Source organism: Pipistrellus kuhlii, unplaced genomic scaffold, assembly GCF_014108245.1.
Source record: "Pipistrellus kuhlii isolate mPipKuh1 unplaced genomic scaffold, mPipKuh1.p scaffold_m20_p_10, whole genome shotgun sequence".
Lineage (NCBI taxonomy): Eukaryota > Metazoa > Chordata > Mammalia > Chiroptera > Vespertilionidae > Pipistrellus > Pipistrellus kuhlii.
The window spans coordinates 55,225,778-55,246,957 of NW_023425405.1; the positions used below are offsets into that span (position 1 = coordinate 55,225,778).

The 21,180-nt window shown below is 39.5% G+C and overlaps 1 protein-coding gene across 4 annotated transcripts in view; it reads left to right on the top strand.

Annotated features, from left to right (window-relative positions):
• HECW1 (HECT, C2 and WW domain containing E3 ubiquitin protein ligase 1) overlaps positions 1–21,180 on the top strand; it is a 101,141-nt gene that overhangs the window by 27,096 nt on the left and 52,865 nt on the right. For all 4 annotated transcript variants that reach the window (XM_036429813.2, XM_045578612.1, XM_036429811.2 and 1 more), the window contains 2 exons: positions 9,188–9,512; positions 16,643–16,750. In XM_036429813.2, coding sequence (XP_036285706.1) covers positions 9,188–9,512; positions 16,643–16,750 — 433 coding nt within the window. The remainder of the gene's footprint in view (positions 1–9,187; positions 9,513–16,642; positions 16,751–21,180) is intronic.

Below are 21,180 nucleotides of genomic sequence, written 5' to 3' on the forward strand. Positions count from 1 at the left end.
CCCACAAATCATGATTTGTGTTGGATGCTTTGCATGGGTGAGTTCCTTTTTAACACACCACAAGCTGAAGTCATGGGTATGACCATTGTTCCTTCCTTACCTAGGAGGGAACTGAGCCATGGAGGGCTAAGTCACTGCTCCCAAGTGTCTGGTGTGTAAGGAGCAGGGATTGGAGTGAGGCAAGCTGTCTGAGCTGGAATCCCCGTCCAAAGGGGCCTTCTATTGCCCTGGGAAGGTGCATTCAGCCAATCCTTACATGAGGCTTTTGTTTAAAAAATAAATAAAATTTACACCTGCATAGCACTTTGCAGATTTACTGAGCACACCCCCATGTATACCCAGTAATGCCTGAGATAACTCTGCAGTGAGGACAAGGGAGCCCGGAGACGTTCAGTGAGGGTCTTGGCATCCATCAGCTCACAGAAGGCTATGAGCAATCTTCAAGCTTAGGTCTTCTCTTATACCACAGGCCACTGTTTCCAACCCGCCCAGATGAGACCTTTCTTAATTGACAAGTTTACAGTAACTTAGAGAATGAGCACTTTATGTGTTTTATTCAAGAAGCATTAAATTAGCACTTAGTCATTTGCTGCCAAATGACCAGGGACAGTCACGGTTCAGTAATTTTAAATGCCCCTTTTCTTACTTTGTTGTGCTGTCAGCAAAGTCTTGATTCCTCTTCGTTGTCCTCTCCATTTGGTGAAAGCTTGATTATTGCTAAGAAGACATTTCCCCCAACACACAGCACCCTCATCTGTTTACATTCTCCTGGGACTCCTGAATTTTCTCTTTGACTTTAACAATACAGTGAGAAGTATTTCCTTTGATGGGTGCATTGGGACATTCCAGGAGAATGCCCCTCCTCCCCTCTTTCTAGGACTGGCATCCTTAGAAAGTCCCATGTCCTAGAGAATTGCAGTTCATGTGGGTTTCAGATACAACCCCGCCTCTAATAAGACTCCTTGGATATAACCCCAAAGCTAAATGTGTTTACAGTTCACTTGAAGCAATTTATTCAGTGATCCGGGAAATGCAATGGCTGGATATTCTCCCTCTGTTGGCAGCAGCAAGAATGGCACCAGGTGTTAGACCCCTGGGGTCAGACTGGACCTCAGTTCAGCAACTTTGGGACCCGAGGTCTAGCTAGGAAATAATTCAGAGCCAAGACTCAAACTATTAGGGAATATTTATTTAAAAGGCACAGAGGTAGAAGAAATGAGGTCAAGAAACAAGTTATAGATTTAAGGGAAGGGTCTTTGAAGCTTAGGAGAAAAGGTAAAGTTCACCTGCCTGGTGGGAAGAAGAGGAGAAGGGGAAACTGTGGGTGTTCTACCCTCTCACAGACCCTGGGAGGGAGAGCATTGGGTCCTTTAAGGGCATTTAATGGTAGAACTTTTTGGAGAGGTCTTAGGGGAGGATCTCAGTAGAACATTCAGCAGCTTTCCCGTGTGTCCTTTCAGAGTCATGGTCTCCACGATTAATTGGTCTACAGCAGGACAGAGGGTCATTCTTCAATGAAGCTGGACCTGAGGTCAGCCATGGGACTATTTGTTTCTGCTGCTTTTCAGAGCCTGGAGCTGACACACCACGGAGGCCTAGATGTTATCTCTGGGAAGAAAGACCGGGGGGTCTAAAGCACGTGACCATCGATATACTAGGGAGGAAAGATGTTTTTGTTTTCCCAGTTTTGCCCATTGCTAAGCACCCTGGTGACCTGTTCCTGGCCTGTGGTCCTTGCTCTGATCTTATCTAACTGCCAACTATTCCTGAAAATTAATGTGAGTGATCTCTGCCTGATTAATGGGACAGAGAAGACTGAGAGCACAACCAATGCTCCCGAAGGATGTAGTTTGAAAAATAGGGGCATAACCACAATTTCTTGTGTTATCGGAGAGTGCAAGTGGGGTTCTTGGGTACCACTAGAATAAGTATTACACACCTGGGCTGCTTTTAATTAGAAAGTTTTCATGTCAGATCATTCTATGTGGTCACCCAGGTCTCTGAGTTTGTAAGGGTGCCATGCAAGTCTCCCCTGAGCTTGTCAGGTTTAGTATGTGGCCCCTTTTTGTCCACAGTGTCTGTGACTAAGAGAACTGAAGAGAAATCTACACTCTAGATCTTTCTGCTACAAAGAGGAGTGTCTTGTTGCTCAAAGATGAGTTTCCTGAAGCCTGCCAAAGATTGTGTTTTGGAAAAATAAACAAACATTAGAACTTCTGTGTTAACAATGATTAGCATTTCTGTGTCTGTCACATTTAGGTTCTGGTTGTACTAGAGGGAAGTAACACCTGTGATAAAAAAGGGAGGAAGTAGAATTCTGCCAGGATTTGCAGCCCAACAGAGTTTCTTCCACTACAATTGGCCCCCAGAAGCAAACGTGCCTGTTCAGACACAGCTGTGCTAGGTAGGAGCAGACAGGCCCACCTAACTCAAGGCACCCTAACCATGACCACACCTTAAAGGGCATCTGAGCAGCTCATCTGTATGTCTAGCTGACAGTGGTCAGCAAACTCATTAGTCAACAGAGCCAAATATCAACAGGACAACGATTGCAATTTCTTTTGAGAGCCAATTTTTTAAACTTAAACTTCTTCTAATGCCACTTCTTCAAAATAGATTCGCCCAGGCCACGGTATTTTGTGGAAGAGTCACACTCAAGGGGCCAAAGAGCCACCTGTACATCACGAGCCACAGTTTGCCGACTACTGGCATTCTCCAAAAAAATTTAGCAACTCAGTTCTTCTGGGTCTTTCAGAATTTGATCAAAAGCTTCTGGGATAGGGAGGCAGAAGTAAGATGTGATCTTTTGCCAGAATTGACTACCTTTTGTGGCTGGAGGGAAGGGAAGGGAAGAAATTGGGACAAAAGCATGGCTCATGTGTTAGGTGGCAGGGCTTGGAAGAGTAGGCCATTAAGAGTTGAGGGATCTTTGAAACTTCTCATGTGGAAAGTGAGGCCTGAGAGGCTGTGTGTCATTCGAGATCAGCCAAAAAGAAACAGCAGGCCTCAAGGGGACCCACTCAGCTCCTGTCTGCTCACGACTGCATACCTCCCTGCTGATACGGAATGTGCCTGATCAGTTCCTTCTCCTTGAAGCCCAAGCCCTGTGTAATAAAGGAAATCTATGGTTTTGTAATTTTGGTGTTCTTGCTTAAGTCTTCCAAACTAAAAGCGGTAACACAATAATTGTTGTGCGCGTCACCCTGACGCAGCAACCCTGAGGACCAGCGACTGAGGGTCTGCTCTTGCTATTGACCATGCCCAGCAGGACCAGCACCACAAGCACCTTCACTTCGAATGCCTTTCTGCTGCGTTCTTTAGAAGGTGTCTTGTTTGAATACATAATCTGTCGTGTTCTTTCAAAGTAAGTGCTTTTATGAAATGTCTGGACTGTCTTTTAAACTGGTTTGTTTTGTTTTTTTCTCTCTCACTTAAAGAGAAATGTGTTTCTAGTCCCTTTGCAGTCTCAACTCTAGAAAGGAACACAGGTACAGGAAGGATGCTTTGTGTGCAATACAAAGATTGGTTTAAAATAGGGCATGTACATTGCATAGGTATTTTCTTCAGGCAGCAGATGGTAAAAGTGTGTATGTGGTGTAGCTAACTGTTTTGGGTTTTGCTTACCTGAGTAGTGTACAGTAAGTGATTTTCTTTTTCAGTCAAAGAAGTGCCAGCTGAATATGCAGCCACAGATGAGATGCCTCTTTTCCTTGGTAGTACCATATTTAGAGACCATAATTTTCTTTTTCAATAAGAACTAGGGTCCCCTAGCACTCTTTATCCGCCCCCCCCCCCCAACAACCCGCCCCATGCCCATTTGCATTGTGCAGAATTCTTAGAGAACACAGCATCACTAATGTTCTGTTGTGGTCTCAGTATAGACTGTGTCAGCATATATGGGTCCTGGATCTGCTTACTTAGCTGCACCTTCTTTCTTTCCTTTTTTGTTTTATTAATCCTCACCTGAGGATATTTTTCCCATTGATTTTTAGAAAAAGGGGGAAATGGTTGGGGAGAGAGAGACAGAGAGAGAGAGAGAGAGAGAGAGAGAGAGAGAGAGAGAGAGAGAGAGAGAGAGAGAGAGAGAGAGAGAGAGAGAGAGAGAGATCAAAGTGAGAGACACATTGATTGGTTGCCTCCCACAGGGGCGAAGGATGGAACCAGCAACCCAGATATGTGCCCTTGACTGGGTATTGAACTCGTGACCCTTCAGTGTATGGATTGATGCTCTAACCACCTAGCAACCATTAGAGACCCTGTTCAGTAGCTTTCTGGTGAGACCCAGACATATGCATTTTATTCAGGTAATTTTGATGGACAGTTTGGAAACCACTGGCAACTGCATAAAGCCATGAATTCCCCTCTCCCAAATAAGGATAATAATAGAGCAGGCACCTAGGGTTTTTAGAGAATTTAATGGTGGGTAGCATGGAGGGAAAGATCCTTCCACATGCCTGACACATAGTTGCTCAACATCAGTAGAGATGATGATGATGATGATGATGATGATGAAGAAGAAGAAGAAGAAGAAGATGATGATGGTGGTAGTATTGATAATGATGCAGTCTCTATTTGCACACCAATTAGATATACATAAATTATATACTTGTTGTGGAAGTATGAGCTTTACTTATATATGTACTGGAGGCCAAATGCACCAAATTCGGTTCCCTCAGCCCGGCCTGCGCCCTCTCACAATCTGGAATCCCTCGGGGGATGTCTACCTGTCAGGTTGGGCCCGATCCCTCCTGTAAGTGCACCTCATAGCAAGTGGTTGAGCGGTCTTAGCATACCATGCTTTGATTAGTTGAATGGATGACCAGACACTTAGCACATTAGGCTTTTATTATATGGATTGCCAGGAAACAATATTTTGCTTGCCCCGTCCTCTTTAAAATATCTGATATTCCACACCAGTAGTCGGCAAACTCATTAGTCAACAGAGCCAAATATCAACAGTACAACAATTGAAATTTTTTTTTTGAGAGCCACATTTTTTAAGCTTAATCTTCTTCTAATGCCACTTCTTCAAAATAGACTCATCCAGGCCATGGTATTTTGTGGAAGAGGCACACTCAAGGGGCCAAAGAGCTGCATGTGGCTCGTGAGCCGCAGTTTGCTGATCACTGTTCTAGACAAACACTCTTACTGGAAAGTTATGTTAAGGAGTTTAGCAGAAGGTACAAGAAAGCATTAAGTCAATATGCAATCCACTGACACCATACTCACAGAAACCTCAACAAAAAACTGCCTTGTCTCCTCCACCTTGGTTTATTTCTACAGATGGTTCCACTCTCCAGCTCCCTTGGATCATCAAATATGAAAATGTGTGAGCAGCAGGACTTCTTAAGTCCACCTCTATTGAATTATTATCTCTCCTCTCTTTTCTTTCAGCACGGGCCTTACCTCCTAGCGAAATGGCCCCTCTGTACTTGAAAACCACAGAATGAGCTGTAATTGTTATCTAAACTTGCCTCCAATGTGATCACTTATAGCTCTAAGACTCTTTTTGGTGTCACTAGAGGAAGGGGTATTTAATCACTTTCTCTTGAATCACTTTGTCATTCCTTACTAATGTAAGTGTACAGAGATGTTATTGGGCTGCCCGATAGCATCTCTGTACACTTACACTAGTAATCCATTCCTTTTTTTATTGCACTTATGTATAAAAAAGTATATTATAATTCCAGAGGGGGAAGCACAATGTTCAGGTTAATCAATATAATAAATTAAAAATGAGTACCCTAACTCTATATTATTTAAGAATCAGAGCATCTGAAACCTCAGTAGGTGTGCCTAATGTGATCCAGGTTGCTTATTAATTTACTTCTAAGCAAAAGTTTGAAATAAAACCAATTGAGAAGTCAAGTACTGTTTCAGGTGTCACATTACCTTATTTTGAGAGCTCTAGCCTCCATTGCATACAGATTTAATCAACAAATATATATTATTTAATGTATGTTACTCACTGATAAATACTTATGAGGTGGCTACACTGGGTCAGATGCTGTGCTGGGTGCAGGGGGAAAATGGTGAGCAAAGCCAGACCCCAATTTCCAGGCTTTCAATCTAGTGAAGAAGAAAAGTCACTCAAGCTGTAGCCGATATGAGTACTCTGAAGGAAAAGAATGCAGCTTCTAGCACACATAAAGAGGGTCCTTGAGGAAGGGATGCTTACTTGGGAACTGAATTATGAATTATAGTTAATTAAGAGAGGAAAATTTCTCTTCCTTATAAAAATTGATGCCATCTGCTTTCAAGAATCTGACCTTATTATTTCATACGAACAGGTATAAAAATAAAACAAGTTAATACGTAGCTTTTCTAATGCACTTTTTAAATTTTAAAGTGTACTTCTCATTACCTTGCAAATCATTTCCTATTATTAGGTAGGTACATTTTTACTCTTTTCTATGGGAAATTTCTTTTCAAGTTATTGTACCTTCTAGGTCCATGGTAGACCATCATAAATATTTTGAGAGTATTTAAGGAAAGGGATAATGACTGGCTATTTGCTTTATCATACTACCCAAAACAATAAATGTGGAGAGTTAGTATGTTGGTCATAAAGCTATGTGTGTGGCGTAAGAGGTCTACTGAGCACCGTAAAAAGGAAAAATTAGTTTGAACCAAATTAGAATGCAATAGAGTAAAATATGAGCACCAACATCCTTTCTCCTGATTAATAATATCCCAGTGAAATACTGGAATAATTAACAAGTGATACATTAGGCTAATGTGTACCAAGGGAGTGATTAAATAAAAGCTGCTGCTCTAAAAGCAGCATTTCCTACAACAGAGCCTTCCCTTTTTTATCTTCCTTCTTTGCATATGGCTTTCCTCTCTCCCCCCAGAAAAAGGAAAGCAACATATATAGATAATGTATTGCAAATTTGGTTCCATTTCTGCTACTTAATGCTTAATTTCAACCTGAGAGTTAAACATTTTAATATAATGAATATATGAATCAGGAAACAAAAATTAAGTCCTAGCTAGCTTGGCTCATTGGATAGAGTGTCGGCCTGTGGACTGAAGAATCCTGGGTTCAATTCCAGTCAAGGGCACGTACCTTGGTTGCAGGTTCCCCAGCTCTCTTTGGGTACAGGGAGGCAACCAATCAATGTATCTCTCTCACATCGATGTTTCTCTCTCTCTCTCTCCCTCTCTTTTCTACTCTGTCTAAAAATCAATGGGAACATATCCTTGTGTGAGGGATTAACCAAAAAATTAACAATTTATGTAACAATGATTATTAATAGAAAGGTATTTGCTGACTGTTTTTATTTATTTATTTATTTTTTAATTAAATCTTTATTGTTGAAAGTATTGCATATGTCCCTTCCTTCCCCTCCCCTCCCCACCCCTTGCTATTGACCCTTTCAGCTCCCCACTTCCCTGCCCCAGGCTTTTACAACCCTATTGTCTGTGCCCATGGGTTATGCATATATGCATACAAGTTCTTTGGTTGATTTCTTCCCATCTACCCACCCATCTCTGCCTTCCCTCTGAGATTTCATGCTTCTATGTCTCTGGATCTATTTTATTCATCAGTTTATTTTGTTCATTAGGGATCACATATGAGTAAGATCATATGATACTTGTCTTTCTCTGACTGCTTATTTTGCTTAGCATACTACTCTCCAGGTCCCTCTTGCTGAATGTTTTTATTATTTATTCATTCTGTTAGCTTTAACTGATTACTGTAAGAAGAATGGTGGTTTCTCCTTAAAACACACACACACACACACACACACACACACACAAATAGATTTTTGCAGAAATAGATCTGGTAGCTTTGCTGCAGGATCTCTCAAAGTGTTTAATATGTGACAAGGGGATTTAGAAATAAAGCATTTATATAGCAGTTTTTAATGTGTCATTTATTAACTCATGATTTCTTGTGTGCTGTGGGAATTGTTCATCTAAGCAATTGAGAAGAATTCTCTTTCAGGGGAAGGATGATAATACTAGCAGGGCAGGGTATGGCCCTAAACAAGAGGAAAGGGGTTCAGGTCTAACTCTGATAGAGTGATAGTGACAAACTTCTCCTTGCAGGATGTCCCTTGGAAAACCAAGACAAAGCACAATCATATAGGCCAACCAAACTTGCTAGGGATTTAAAACATTTATTTATTTTATTTTTTAATATGCTGTCTTTTGATTTCAGAGAGAAAAAGGAAGAGGGAGAGATAAAAACATCAATAATAAGAGAGAATCATAGATTGCTGCCTCCAGCTTACCCCTCAGTGGAGACAAGTGTATGCAACCCAGGCATATACCCTGACTGGGAATCAAACTGTGACCTTCTGGTTCATAGGTTAACACTCAACCACTGAGTCACACCAGCTGGGCTCATGGATCTTTTGTATTGTTGTGTTTTGTGTGTTTTTGTGAGGGTTTTTGTTTTGTCTCTATGTCATTTATTTCCACTATGATCTCTCCTATTTCTGTCATTCTATTTATCCAGGGCTTTTTTTTTTATTGTTCTCCTAATTATTTTAGTTGCAGGGTTTGATCATTTATTTGAGATTTTTCTTACTTTTTGAGGTAGGCCTGTAATACTATGAACTTACCTCTCTGAAATGCTTTTGTTGTGCCCTTAGATTTTGGTTTGTTGGGTCTTCATTTTCATTAGTTTCCAGAAATTTTTTTATTTCTTCCTTGATATCATTGTAGCCCATTCATTGTTTGATAACATGCTATTTAGCCTCCTGGTAAATTCCTAATATTTTGCTGTTTATGTGATGTTTGAAAGTTTTTGAGTGTTTTTAGTGTAGTTAATTTCTAGTTTTATGCCATTGTGCTCAAAGAAAATGCTTGATATGATTTTAATCCTCTTGAACTCGTGGAGATTTATTTTGTATCCTAACTGGACCTCCTAAGGACCATTCTGCACATACGCAGGCCTTCTACTACCAGGCAGGTTGGCGGAAGCTGGGAGAAGGAGGCTCTGGCCTGTTGGAAATGCACAGCCCCTGATGAGCTCACAGTTTCATTCTTGCCTTCTCTATATGGACCCAGAGCCACAGCGTTTGTCCGTAGAAAAAATTCTCTTGTATTTCAAACCTTCCTAGGGGTCTGCTCACGCACAGCGCCTTCCTCCCAGACTATCCTCCATTTCCTGTGAAGACAGTGACCTTGTGGCCGGGATCTTCTGCCCCTGCTGATTGTCTGCTTGTCCCCACAGAATCTGTACCAGAACAGGTTTTTAGGCCTGGCCGCCATGGCATCTCCATCTAGAAACAACCAGAACAGGCGCCGCTGCAAGGAACCCCTTCGCCACAGCTACAACCCCAGCCAGTTCCACAGCATGGCCCTCAGGACCGGCCCCCACGGCACCGTCACCATCCCCCGCTCCACCAGCGACACTGACCTGGTCACCTCCGACAGCCGCTCCACGCTCATGGTCAGCAGCTCCTACTACTCCATAGGGCACTCCCAGGACCTAGTGATCCACTGGGACATAAAGGAGGAAGTGGATGCTGGAGACTGGATAGGCATGTATCTCATCGGTGAGTAGAATAGCAATTGGCCAGGCTGGCTAACAGTGTGCTGCAGACGTAACATCTTAGGAATGTGGGTTTGGGCATTCAACAAGCATATGGTTCATATTTCACTCCTCTGCAGGTTTTAATAGTTGCATAAACTCTATAATTTAATTAACACTTGCAATTCACAATCAAATGTGTTACACACCAAATTCTAACCCACTGAAGACCACACCCTAGCTCCGTTTGCCATTTCTATTCCATAGAAGATCATGAGATGGCAGGGTAAAGAGTGGTTGAACACAAACGTTGTTACCACTTGCACATCTCCGTGGAGCTAATTTCACTTTTGTTTTCAACAGAATCAGAAGCCTCTTTTTCCCTGTGCCTTCAATATTCTTTCTGCTTTGTAACACTGCTTTCACTGTAGACAGTAAACACGAACACCAGGAACTAGAAGAGCAGAAGGATGGCTGAAAGGAAAATGGCTGCAGGGATTTGTAGTGCTAGAGAACATGAACCTCACAAATTGTAAATTATGGAAATAACATTGCATGAAAAATATGTTTCATCTATTTTACATGATAGAATCAGGTATGGTGAAGATTGACGCATTTACACTACACAGTGAAAGGGGCCACTAGAGTCACCAAGTTCAACAGAGGGCAGGCCTTCTGCATTCAGTCTCTGCAATGAAGCGTTTACACATTCAGACACACAGATGTAACATCACCAACTATCAGAGAAACTAATGATTGTTCTGAGTATTTTATAACCAAGGCTGTTTTTATGATAAAACATAGGGATTCTTATCTGTCCAGGTGTCAGAGAACTATTCTTTTGTTCTCTTAAAGGTTTTGTAACCAATTTGGTTAGTGTAGTTACAATGCACACAATATTATAATGATTCAGAAACATAATTTTTAAGATTTTTACATAAAATAGTGGTTACTAACTAAACTGAACTTCCAAACAGGTGACATTTAAATTTGCTTTAAAAATAGTTCCTGATTAAAAGTGTTCCGATAATATTGATCTAGAATAGGGGTGTCGAACTCAATCAGAGAAGGGGCCAAAATCTAAAATCCAGCCTAAATCGCGGGCCGAATGGTTTACTGAACAGTCATAAACTGTCATTGTGATGGAAACGCAGTGGAGTGCAGTGATGACAGCGTGGTGCGGGCCACATTGCAAGGCCTGGTGGGACGGATTTGGCCCGCGGGCCTTGTGTTTGACACATGTGATCTAGAACAAATATTGTAAAATAATAGCCAGTAAAGCATATTTTGTGTAGTCCATTTTGTTTTTAAATTTGATTAGTTATTTACACTTAAAAATGCAGAGATTTCCCATTAAAATTAAAATTCTAACCTTCCTTCAAAAAAGTCCTCAATTAGGCAGCCTGAGTCTGTAGCTCCACGTGGCTTTAGTCAGCTGGAGTTAAGCATTAGCTTCCCCATTGAGATTGTCCTGCATCCATCTGTATTGCCGTAGTCCCCCTTCCACCCATCCCTATTTGAATTATGAATATTACTTGTTTAGAATTTTAGACAATTAGGTTTTTAGTCTGAATTTAGTTTTAAATCAACTCTTTATAGCTGTACCTTCCTGTCATGAAATTCCATGAATGAATTAGATCTGGCATTAAAGTGACATTTTTACTGAGACAAAAGTAAACACAGCTCATCATCCTAATTTGACAGTTTGTTCTTTTTCCCAGTAGCTGTACATAGATAATTATGAAGTTATTTTTTTGTTAAATTTTTTTTTTAATGTTGACATTATTGCAGTCCCCTTTCTTACCCCTTTGCCCAGCTCTGGGTTCAGAGCCCATAATCACGCAGTCCCACAGGACACATACTACATATGACACACTATCAAGACTGAGAGTCAGAGCAGATCTACCTACTCCATAGAAACAAACATAAAAAGGCAGCCAAAATGAAGAGACAAAAAAACACACAAAGCATACCTCAAGTGAAAGAACAAAAGAAAAAGACCTAAATGAAACTAAAGCAAGCAATTTATCAGATAGAGGTTTGTTTGTTTTTTTAAATGAGTATAAGATCACTCAAGGAAATTAGATGTAACTACAACAGCATGAAAAGGACATAGGAGCCATAAAAAAGAACCAGTCAGAAATGAGGAATATAATATCTGAAATGAAGAATACACCAGAAGGAACAAAAAGTTTGTTGGATAAAGCAGAAGATCAAATCAGCAATTTGGAATACAGGTAGCAGAAAACACTGAATCAGAGCAGTAAAAAGGAAAAAAAAAATTTAATGAGGATAATTTAAAGAACTGTTGGGATAGCATTTACATAACAACATCATAGAGATACCAGAGGAGAAGAGAGAGAGCGTGCAAGGGATCAAGACCTACTTGAAGAAATAATGACTGAAAACTTTCCTAACTTGGTGAGGGAAAATTGCACACTAGCCCAGGAAGCACAGAGTTCTAAACAAATTGAATGGAAAGAGTCTTACACCAAGACACATCATAATTAAATTGCCAAAGGTTAAAGACAGAGAGTCTTAAAAGCAGCAATACAAGCAGCAATACAAACGCAATTAGTTACCTATACAGGAGAGCTCATTTCTTAACAGAAACATTTAGACAAGAGGCTTGGCATGAAATATTTGAAGTGTTTAAAAAGCAAGGGCCTACAACTAAATCTACTCTCCTCAGCAAGGCTATCACTTAAAATTTAAAAATTTAAAAAGAAATAAGAAGCTTCCCAGACAAGAAAAAGCTAAAGGAGATTATTACCACAAAACCAGTATTACAGTGGTTTGGAGCTCCACAGAATGGGGCAAGAGGGAGTCCAGAAGATAGGGCTATTAATTTCCCCCAGGCTGATGCTTATATGGAGTGGAGTACACCACCTAAAAAAATATGGCATCTATGATGTGGGAGTAAGACAAAATGTTAAAAGATTTCATTAATGAAGAAGAAGAAGGATGAGGACAAGAAGGCAGAGGGGAAGAAGAAGAAGAAGAAGAAGAAGAAGAAGAAGAAGAAGAAGAAGAAGAAGAAGAAGAAGAAGAAGAAGAAGAAGAAGAAGAAGAAGAAAAGAAGAAGAAGAAGAAGAAGAAGAAGAAGAGAAGAAGAAGAAGAAGAAGAAGAAAGAAGAAGAAGAAAAAGAAGAAGAAGAAGAAGAGGAGGAGGAGGAGGAGGAGGAGGAGGAGGAAGGAGGAGGAGGAGGAAGAGGAGGGAGGAGGAGGAGGAGGGGAGGAGGAGGAGGGGGAGGAGGAGGAGGAGGAGGAGAGGGAGGAGGAGAAAAAAGTTATAAAGAAGAAAATGGCAATAAATAAATACTTATCAATAATAATTTTAATGTAAATGGCTTATATGTGCCAATAAAAAAAAATAGAGTAGCTTAATAGATAAGGAAACAAGATCCATATATATATATATGCTTCTTACAAGAGACCAACCTCAGAACAAAAGATTCACACACACACACATACAAAGTAAAAGGATGGGGAAAGATATTTTATGTAAAAGGAAAGGATTAAAAACTGGAATGCCAATAATTATATCAGACAAATAGACTTTAAAACAAAGGCTATGTAATTAGAGAAGAAGGACAGTGCATAATGATAAAAGGAGCAATCCAACAAGAGGATATAACTCTAGTAAACATGTATTCACCCAACATAGAAGCACTTAAATATACAAAGCAAATCTTGATGGACATAAAGAGACTGAAAGTAGTACAATCATATTAGGTGATTTTACTACCTATTGACTTCAATGGATAGATCTTCCAGGCAGAAAATTAACAAGAGCAACTTTAAATTGCACACTAGATCAAGTGGATTTAATTTATATCTCCAGAGCATTTCACCCCAAAGCTGCAGAACATACATGCTTTTCAAGTGCACATGGAACATTTTCTGATGGATTATATGTTAGGACTCAAAAAAAGTCTTAATAACTTGAAGAAGATTGAAATCATATCAAGCATCTTCTCTGACCATAAGGGTAAGAAACTAGAAATCAAGCACAAGAAAAAAAAAAAACAACTAAAAGATACACAAAACATGGAGACTATAAACATGTTACTAATGAATGTGTTAACTCTGAGATCAATAAATAAATAAAAATGTACCTTGAAACAAATGAAAATTAGAACCATCCTAAAACTATGAGTCACAGCAAAAGCAGTCCTAAGAGAAAAATTTATAGCATTATGGTCCTACTTCAAGAAACAAATTAAGAAAAAAAAAACCTCAAGTAAACAATCTATCTGTACACTAAAGGAACTGAAAAAAGAGAAACAACAAAGGCCAAAGTGAGTAGAAGGAGGAAATAATAAAAAACCAGCATGATGAAGGCCTGGAGTCGAGGGGGGAAGACTGAATATGATGTTTGCTGTGGTTTTTATTTATTGTCTTTATTACATTGAGGTATGATCTCTCTATTCCCGCCTTGTTGACATTTTTTATCAAAAATGGCTACTGGATTTTGTTGAATGCTTTTTCTGCATCTATTGATATGATCATATGATTTTTATCTTTCATTTTGTTTATGTGATATATCACATTAATTGATTTGCAAATATTAAACCACCTTTGCATCCCTGGGATAAATCCAACTTGGTCTTGGTGAATAAAATTTCTAACATATTGCTGGATCCTATTTGCTTATATTTTGTTGAAGATCTTGCCATGTATTTTCAAGGGATATTGGCGTGTAATTTTCTTTTTCTTTTTGTAGTGTCTTTCTCTGGTTTTGGAATTAGGATAATGCTGGCCTCATAAAAAGAGCTTGGAAATCTTCCCTCCTCTTGAGTTTTTTTGAATAGCTTGTGGAGGATTGGTGTTAGTTCTTCTTTGAGTATTCGGTAAAACTTCCCAATGAAACCATCCAGTCCACAATTTATGTCTGCCAGGAGTTTTTTTTATTACTGCTTCAATTTTATTAGTTGTTATTGGTCTATTTGGGTTCTCTTTTTTTTTAATATATATTTTATTGATTTTTTTACAGAGAGGGATAGAGAGTTAGAAACATTAATCAGCTGCCTCCTGCACATGCCCCACTGGGAATGTGCCTACAACCAAGGTACATGCCCCTGACCGGAATCGAACCCAGGATCCTTGAGTCCCCAGGCCGACACTATTCACTGAGCCAAACAAAAGTTAGGGCTATTCGGGTTTTCTGATTCTTCCTGATTGGGTTTTGGAAGAGTGTATGCTCCTAGGAATTTGTCCATTTTTCCCAGGTTGTCCAATTTGTTATTTGTAATATTTTCTTACAATCCTTTGTATTTCTGTGGTATCAGTTGTTACTTCACCTCTTTTGTTTCTGATATTATTTATTTGTGTTCTCTTTCTTTGTCTATTGATAAATCTGTGGAGAGGTTCATCATTCCTGTTTATCTTTTCAAAGAACCAGCTCTTGGTTTCATTGATCTTTTGTATTGTTGTTAGTTTTTTTAATCTCTATGTCATTTATTTCTTCTCTGATATTTATTATAACCTTCTTTCTACATACTCTGGGATTTTTCTCATGCTCTTGTAATTCCTTTAGTTATAGGGTTAGATAGTTTATTAGAGATTTTTCTTGTTTCTTGAGGTAGGCCCGTAATGCTATGAACTTCCCTCTCAGGACTGCTTTTGCTGTAATCATAGATTTGGGGTTGTTTTGTTTTCATTTTTATTTGTTCCCAGGAAGTTTTTCATTTTTTCCTTGATCTTAATGGTAACCCATTCATTGTTTACTAATGTGCTATTTAGCCTCCAAGTGTTTGAAAGATTTTGAGTGTGTTTAGTATAGATGATTTCTAGTTTCATGCCATTATGAGCTAAAAAGATGTCTGATATGATTACAATTTTCTTGAACATGTAGAGACTAATTTTGTATCCTAACATGTCTATTTTTGAGAATGTTCCATGTGTACTTGAAAATAATGTATATTATGCATCTTTTGGGTGAAATGTTCTATAAATATCAATTCAATCCATTTGATGTACTGTGTCATTTAGAGTCAATGTTTTCTTGTTGGTTTTTCATCTGGAAGATGTATCCAGTGATGTCTATTGAGTGTTAATGTCCCCAACTATGACTGTATTGCTGTCAGTCTCTCTCATAAAGTCCTCCAAGAGCTTTTTTATATATTTAAGTGCTCCTATATTGGGTACATATATTTTTAAGCATTATATACTCTTGTTATATCAATTCCTTTAGTATTATATAGTGGCCTTCTTTGTCTCTTGTTATGGCCTTTGCATTGAAGTCTATTTTGTCAGATCTAAGTATTGCTACCCTTGCTTTTTTTTTTTTCATTTCCATTTGCATGAAAAATTTTTTTCATCCCTTTACTTTTATCCGGTGTGAGTCTTGTTCTGAAGTGGCTCTATTGAAAACAACATATATTGGGTCATGTTTTTTTAATCCATTCAGCTACCATATTCTTTTGATTGGAGCATTCAATCCATTTACATTTAAGGTTATTATTGTTAGGTACTTATTTATTGCCATGGTGCTCCAGGCTGGGGAGCCAGGCATAGGGTTGAAACATCACATTCGTAAGGGGGGACCTTTGCAGCTGAGATATTTTTCCAAGTTCTCAGCCACCACAAGTGGGTGCAGGGCCAGGCCTTTTAATGTCCCACCCTTCCTACCAGTTTTGAGGTGGCTCCTGCAAACCCTTGGTTATAGACTTACGTTCAGCTAATCTTCAGTTAGTTATTCAGGTTAATTATTCTATAATTTAGTTATATTTCCAATTAAGACCTGAGAGGAGATGAGTGAAACTTTCACCTACTCTACTGCCATCTTTTTCCCACCTAGGAGGAAGATTTCCACACTGAGATTTAATGTATGTAATAGTTTTCAAAAGTAAAATAAACTACCATAAAAGCAATTATAGTTTTGTTTTTGTAGTTGTACAAGAACCAGCTAGATGATAATCTACCAAGAGTATTGTGAAATGAGAAGAGATTTCTACATTAAAAAGGGGTTTGTCTAGAGGTTACCTCTGGATACTGATTCTGTGATTCCCTGTGAGTTCTCTGATTTTATGATTCCAGATGCTTTTTTCTCCATTGTTCTGGAGATGGCATTAATATTTTTGCTCTTTTATTCCCATATATATGCTATTGGCTGATTTGTTTCTCTACTCTCTTTCTTTCTTGGGAATATAGATGAGGTATTGTCGGAAAACTTTCTGGACTATAAGAACCGTGGAGTCAATGGTTCTCATCGTGGCCAGATCATCTGGAAGATTGATGCCAGCTCTTACTTTGTGGAACGTAAGTACTTTTCCCATTTTTGTTGTCCAGGATGAAGCAGAATTCAACTGCTTTGTTCTTTGTAGTGTTGTATTGCCTGCACTTAGAAAGATGCCATATGAAAGGGAAACATAGATTTGATGAAATGCTTAAAAATAGTGAGTAATGTACAACTGTTGGGTAACACCCATACAAAATGGTACATGACCAGGAATCTAAAGTTACCTGTTATCATTTGATTGTGATTCAAGATATACTACATCCTCAAGCATGCTATGCTTCCATTTATTTATATTTGCTCTTATTTTCATTCATTCACTCAATGGACATTTTGTGAGACCTCTTATATTCTAAAGACTAAAGATTTGATGATAAAAGGCCTGTGTCAGCCCTCCAGATACTTATGCTATCTCTGCTTCTAGAAAGGACACAATCCCTCCCTGATTTTTTGCATTAGCACATGCAGAAAGAGATAGACTGTCAAGAGATTTGATACTATCAGATGTAGAGAGGACATGATTTTATAGGATCTGGTTGCTGGCCCTAGATTTTGAGTTAGACATAATGAAATTCCCAGTAAGAGATTTCCTTTCATTAATATTTACCTCCCTGACTCTAGTTTTTCTCCTCTCTAATTCCTCTTGTACACTGGTACCAGATAAATTGCCTTTAACCCAATTCTACTACCATCTGCCTAAAAGCCCCCTGGCTCTGCTTTCTTAGTGCATCAGCTGAAACTTCTCTGCCTAGCTGCAAACCCCAAGAAAACGCACCCTCCTCCCTCAACCCTCCTTCTATATCTTTTAATAATAGGGTCTTCCCCTATTCCACAGATAGCATCATTGATTATAAAGAAGGTGGGTGGGTTTGATTTGGGAACAAAGATGGGCCTCAGCTAGTGGTACCCAATAGGGATTCCCAAATGCCAGTAAGAACAAGAAAGGAATCTGAGGAGGATGAGGGGGAAGAGAGACCATCTTGTGTGAAGGATTAAGGATGGTGACAATTTCCTTGACATTCTTCTCATTAAGAGGTGGAGTCCATGTTCCCTCCTTGGGTCTGGGTAGGCTCTGTGACCTTGTGTTCATTTCATGCTGAAGTGATGCTGTTCCAGCTTCTAGGTCGAGGCCTTAACAGATTGGTAGCTTCTACTTCATACCTATTTGGACACACACTCTTAGAGTCCCGAGCCAGCTGTGCTGTAAGAAGCCCAAAATGGCCACAGGAGAGGCTGCATGGAAAGAGCCCAGCTGCCCACAACCATTCCCACCCAGGGAACAGCAGAGGTCCAGCCCAGATGCTATCCATCACAACAGCATGGGAGGCTGCAAGGGAGAACTGCCAAGTTGAGCCCAGTTACTTCAAATAATCCTGAGGGATAATAATACAGTTCTAGGGTAAGCTGTTCAGTTTTTGGTCTGATTGTTTATGCAGCAAGAGTTACATAACATCAGGGAAACCAAAAGAGCAGGACTGTGGCAGTCAGGGAGGAGAAACTATAAAAGGGGACATCATCCACATGACCTACTGAGTGCCAACAGAGGTATCATGGAAGACACAGTCTAGCAGGTCTCCTCAGAGAGTTGTCACATGGGGATTATGGCGATGTTTGTAAAAATACAAGTCGACAAGCTGCTAAGAAAGACTGCAAGGTGAGCAGTTCTCTCCAGCTTGCTCAGAATGATCCTGATTTTGGCTCTGATCCTGGTGTTAGTAAATCTGCATTGACAGGGAAGAGGCAACATGTACAAAGCACTCCTCCAGGCAGAGTGTCAGTGAGAGCGGCTCTGAGGTGGCGGCTTGAGAGACTGAATCAAGATGAGCTTGAACATGTGGACAGACTGCACGAAAGGCACCATCAGATTGGGGTTCTCATTGATTCAGCACTTGCTTGTGTTCAACTTCTTAGCAACATTCTTACAACCTTTTATTTTATGCTGACAAGAGCACCATGAGATGGGTGACATCACCATCGTATTTGAGGGGAAAACTTAGTCTCTGAGAGATGTGACAGCTTGTGTAGTAGGTAATGAAGCTGGATTTATTTTGGAGCTTGTTTGCTTGTGCTCATCAACCTGAGGGAAGAGCCTTCGGGGATGTTGACGCGGTGGGACATAGAGGGACATTTGATGATTTGAGGCCCATAAGGATACAGAAAATATTGAATAGTTTATGACCCCATCTTTTCCAAGAAACCCTCTACAGACTGGATGATTGGAAATGTGAGCAGAGCAGGATAGGGATGGAGAGATGGGAGGAAGACATGTGTGCTGACCACTCTGCAGGACCCCTTTTCTTAACAAGAGGGAAACAGTACTTTCAGGCATTACATTTAAGTTTTTAACCCATTTTAGTTTATTTTTGTCTGTGGTGTAAGGGTGTGGTTCCATTTCATTTTCTTTGCATGTATCTGTTCAATTTTCCCAATATCACTTGTTAGTGATTGTTATTACTCCAGTGTATATTCTTACCTCCTTTGTCTTAGATTAGTTTACCAGATAAGGAAGGGTTTGCTTCTGGGCTTTCTGTTCTGTTCCATCGATCTGTGTGTCTGGATTTTGTTGTTGTTGTTGCTGCAGCTGCTATTTTTCTCCTGGTACCATACTGTTTTGATTATTATAGCTTTGTAGTACAGTTTGTGATCAGGGATCATGATACCTCCAACTTTGTTCTTCTTTTTCAAGACTGCTTTGGGGTTTTTTGTGGTTTCATACAAATTTTAGTATTATTTGTTCTAGTTCTGAAAAGTTTGACGTTGATATTTTGATAGAAATTGCACTGAACCTGTTCATTGCTTTAAGTAGTATGGTCATTTGAATAATATTAATACTTCCTATCTGTGAGCACAGTATATCCTACCATTTAACTATGTCTTTTTAAATTTATTTCTTCAGTCTCTTACAGGTAGAGTTTTGGTTAAGTTTACGCCTAGTTATTTTATCCTTTTTTATGCATTTGTGAATGGGATTTTTTTCATTTCTCCTGATTTTTCATGACAAGTTTCTGGATATTAATTTTGTTTTCTGCTACTTTACTGAATTCGTGAATTAATTCTATTAACTTTTGTTGGATCCTTTACAGTTCTTCATATATAGTATCATATTACCTGTGAATAGGTACAATTTAGTTCTTCCTTTCCTGTTTAGATGCCTGTATTTCTTTTTCTTATTTGATTGCTGTGACTAAGACTTCCAGTGCCATGTTGAATAACAGTGGTGAAAGTAGGTATCCTTGTCTTGTTCCTGATCTTTGAGGAAAAACTTTCAGCTTTTTATTATTGAGTATGATGTTAACTTGTCATATATAGCCTTTATCAAGTTGTGATATGATCCTTCTATACCCACTTTGTTGATAGTCTTTTTATTATAAATGGATGTTGAGTTTTGTCAAGTTCTTTTTCTACATCTTATTGACTTTTTTCATACTTGGTTTTGTTTGATGTGATGGATCATATTGTTTTACAGATGCTGAACCCATAAAACTCCTAGAAGAAAACATAGGAAGTAAGCTATCTGACATCAGTCTGAGTAATGTCTTTTTGGACAGATGAGGGCAGAGAGAGGCCAAATTTTGCAGGAGACTATGTGGGTCAGATGAGAGAAACTGACCTAACTAAGATGGAGCTGTGTCTAGACTTACAGCCAAGTGGGTGAGGCCATGTCTTAAGGGCATGGCAAGCTAATTACCACAATATCCAATTATACAACAGACACAACAGATGGGCACGAAGGTGACTGGGGTCATCCCAGGAGGGTAGTCTGTGCTTGTCTCTGGGGATCTGTGCATGGGTTACAAGATCTGACCCCGGGGTTGTCATTTGTGCAAGTCTTCATCCTGAGTAGAGAGTTAATAGTTCCCAAGTTTTACAGTGTCTGCAGACTCTCTTCCTAAACGGCTACAGCTACTTCTGGGTAAGAGGTGCTCCCGGACTAGTAACACATCAGTCCTGTTAAATAAGGTTACAAGGATGTCTGGTGACTGTATATCAGGAATGATATCTTGCCCAAACTATTATCCCTATGATCTGTGCATGATCAAGGTCATAACCACTCATCCACACTTCTGAAGAGCCAAGAGTTTGAGCTCTGTCCTGGTTTATCTTGATAGCACGTTACATCTCAAGCTCCAATATCATGAATCCTCTTCTTAGGGTCCTCTCTCCAAGGCTTTCATAGAAAGCAGAGGATTTTCACCAGGGCCCTTTCCTTCCCCTCTCCAGAAAAAAAAAAAAAAATCAGAAAATAATGGAGTCATAACATAATCAGGCAGTCATCTTCATCATCATCATCATCTTCTCCTTCTTCTTCATCACTAACATTTACTGAGCATTTAACTAAACTCTAAGCATTTTTATTTTATCATCCAAAATCTTATGAGGTGCGTATTATGGTTGGTCCATTTACACATAAAGAACAGGGTGCGCAAAGAAGTGGACTTGCTCATTGTCTCAC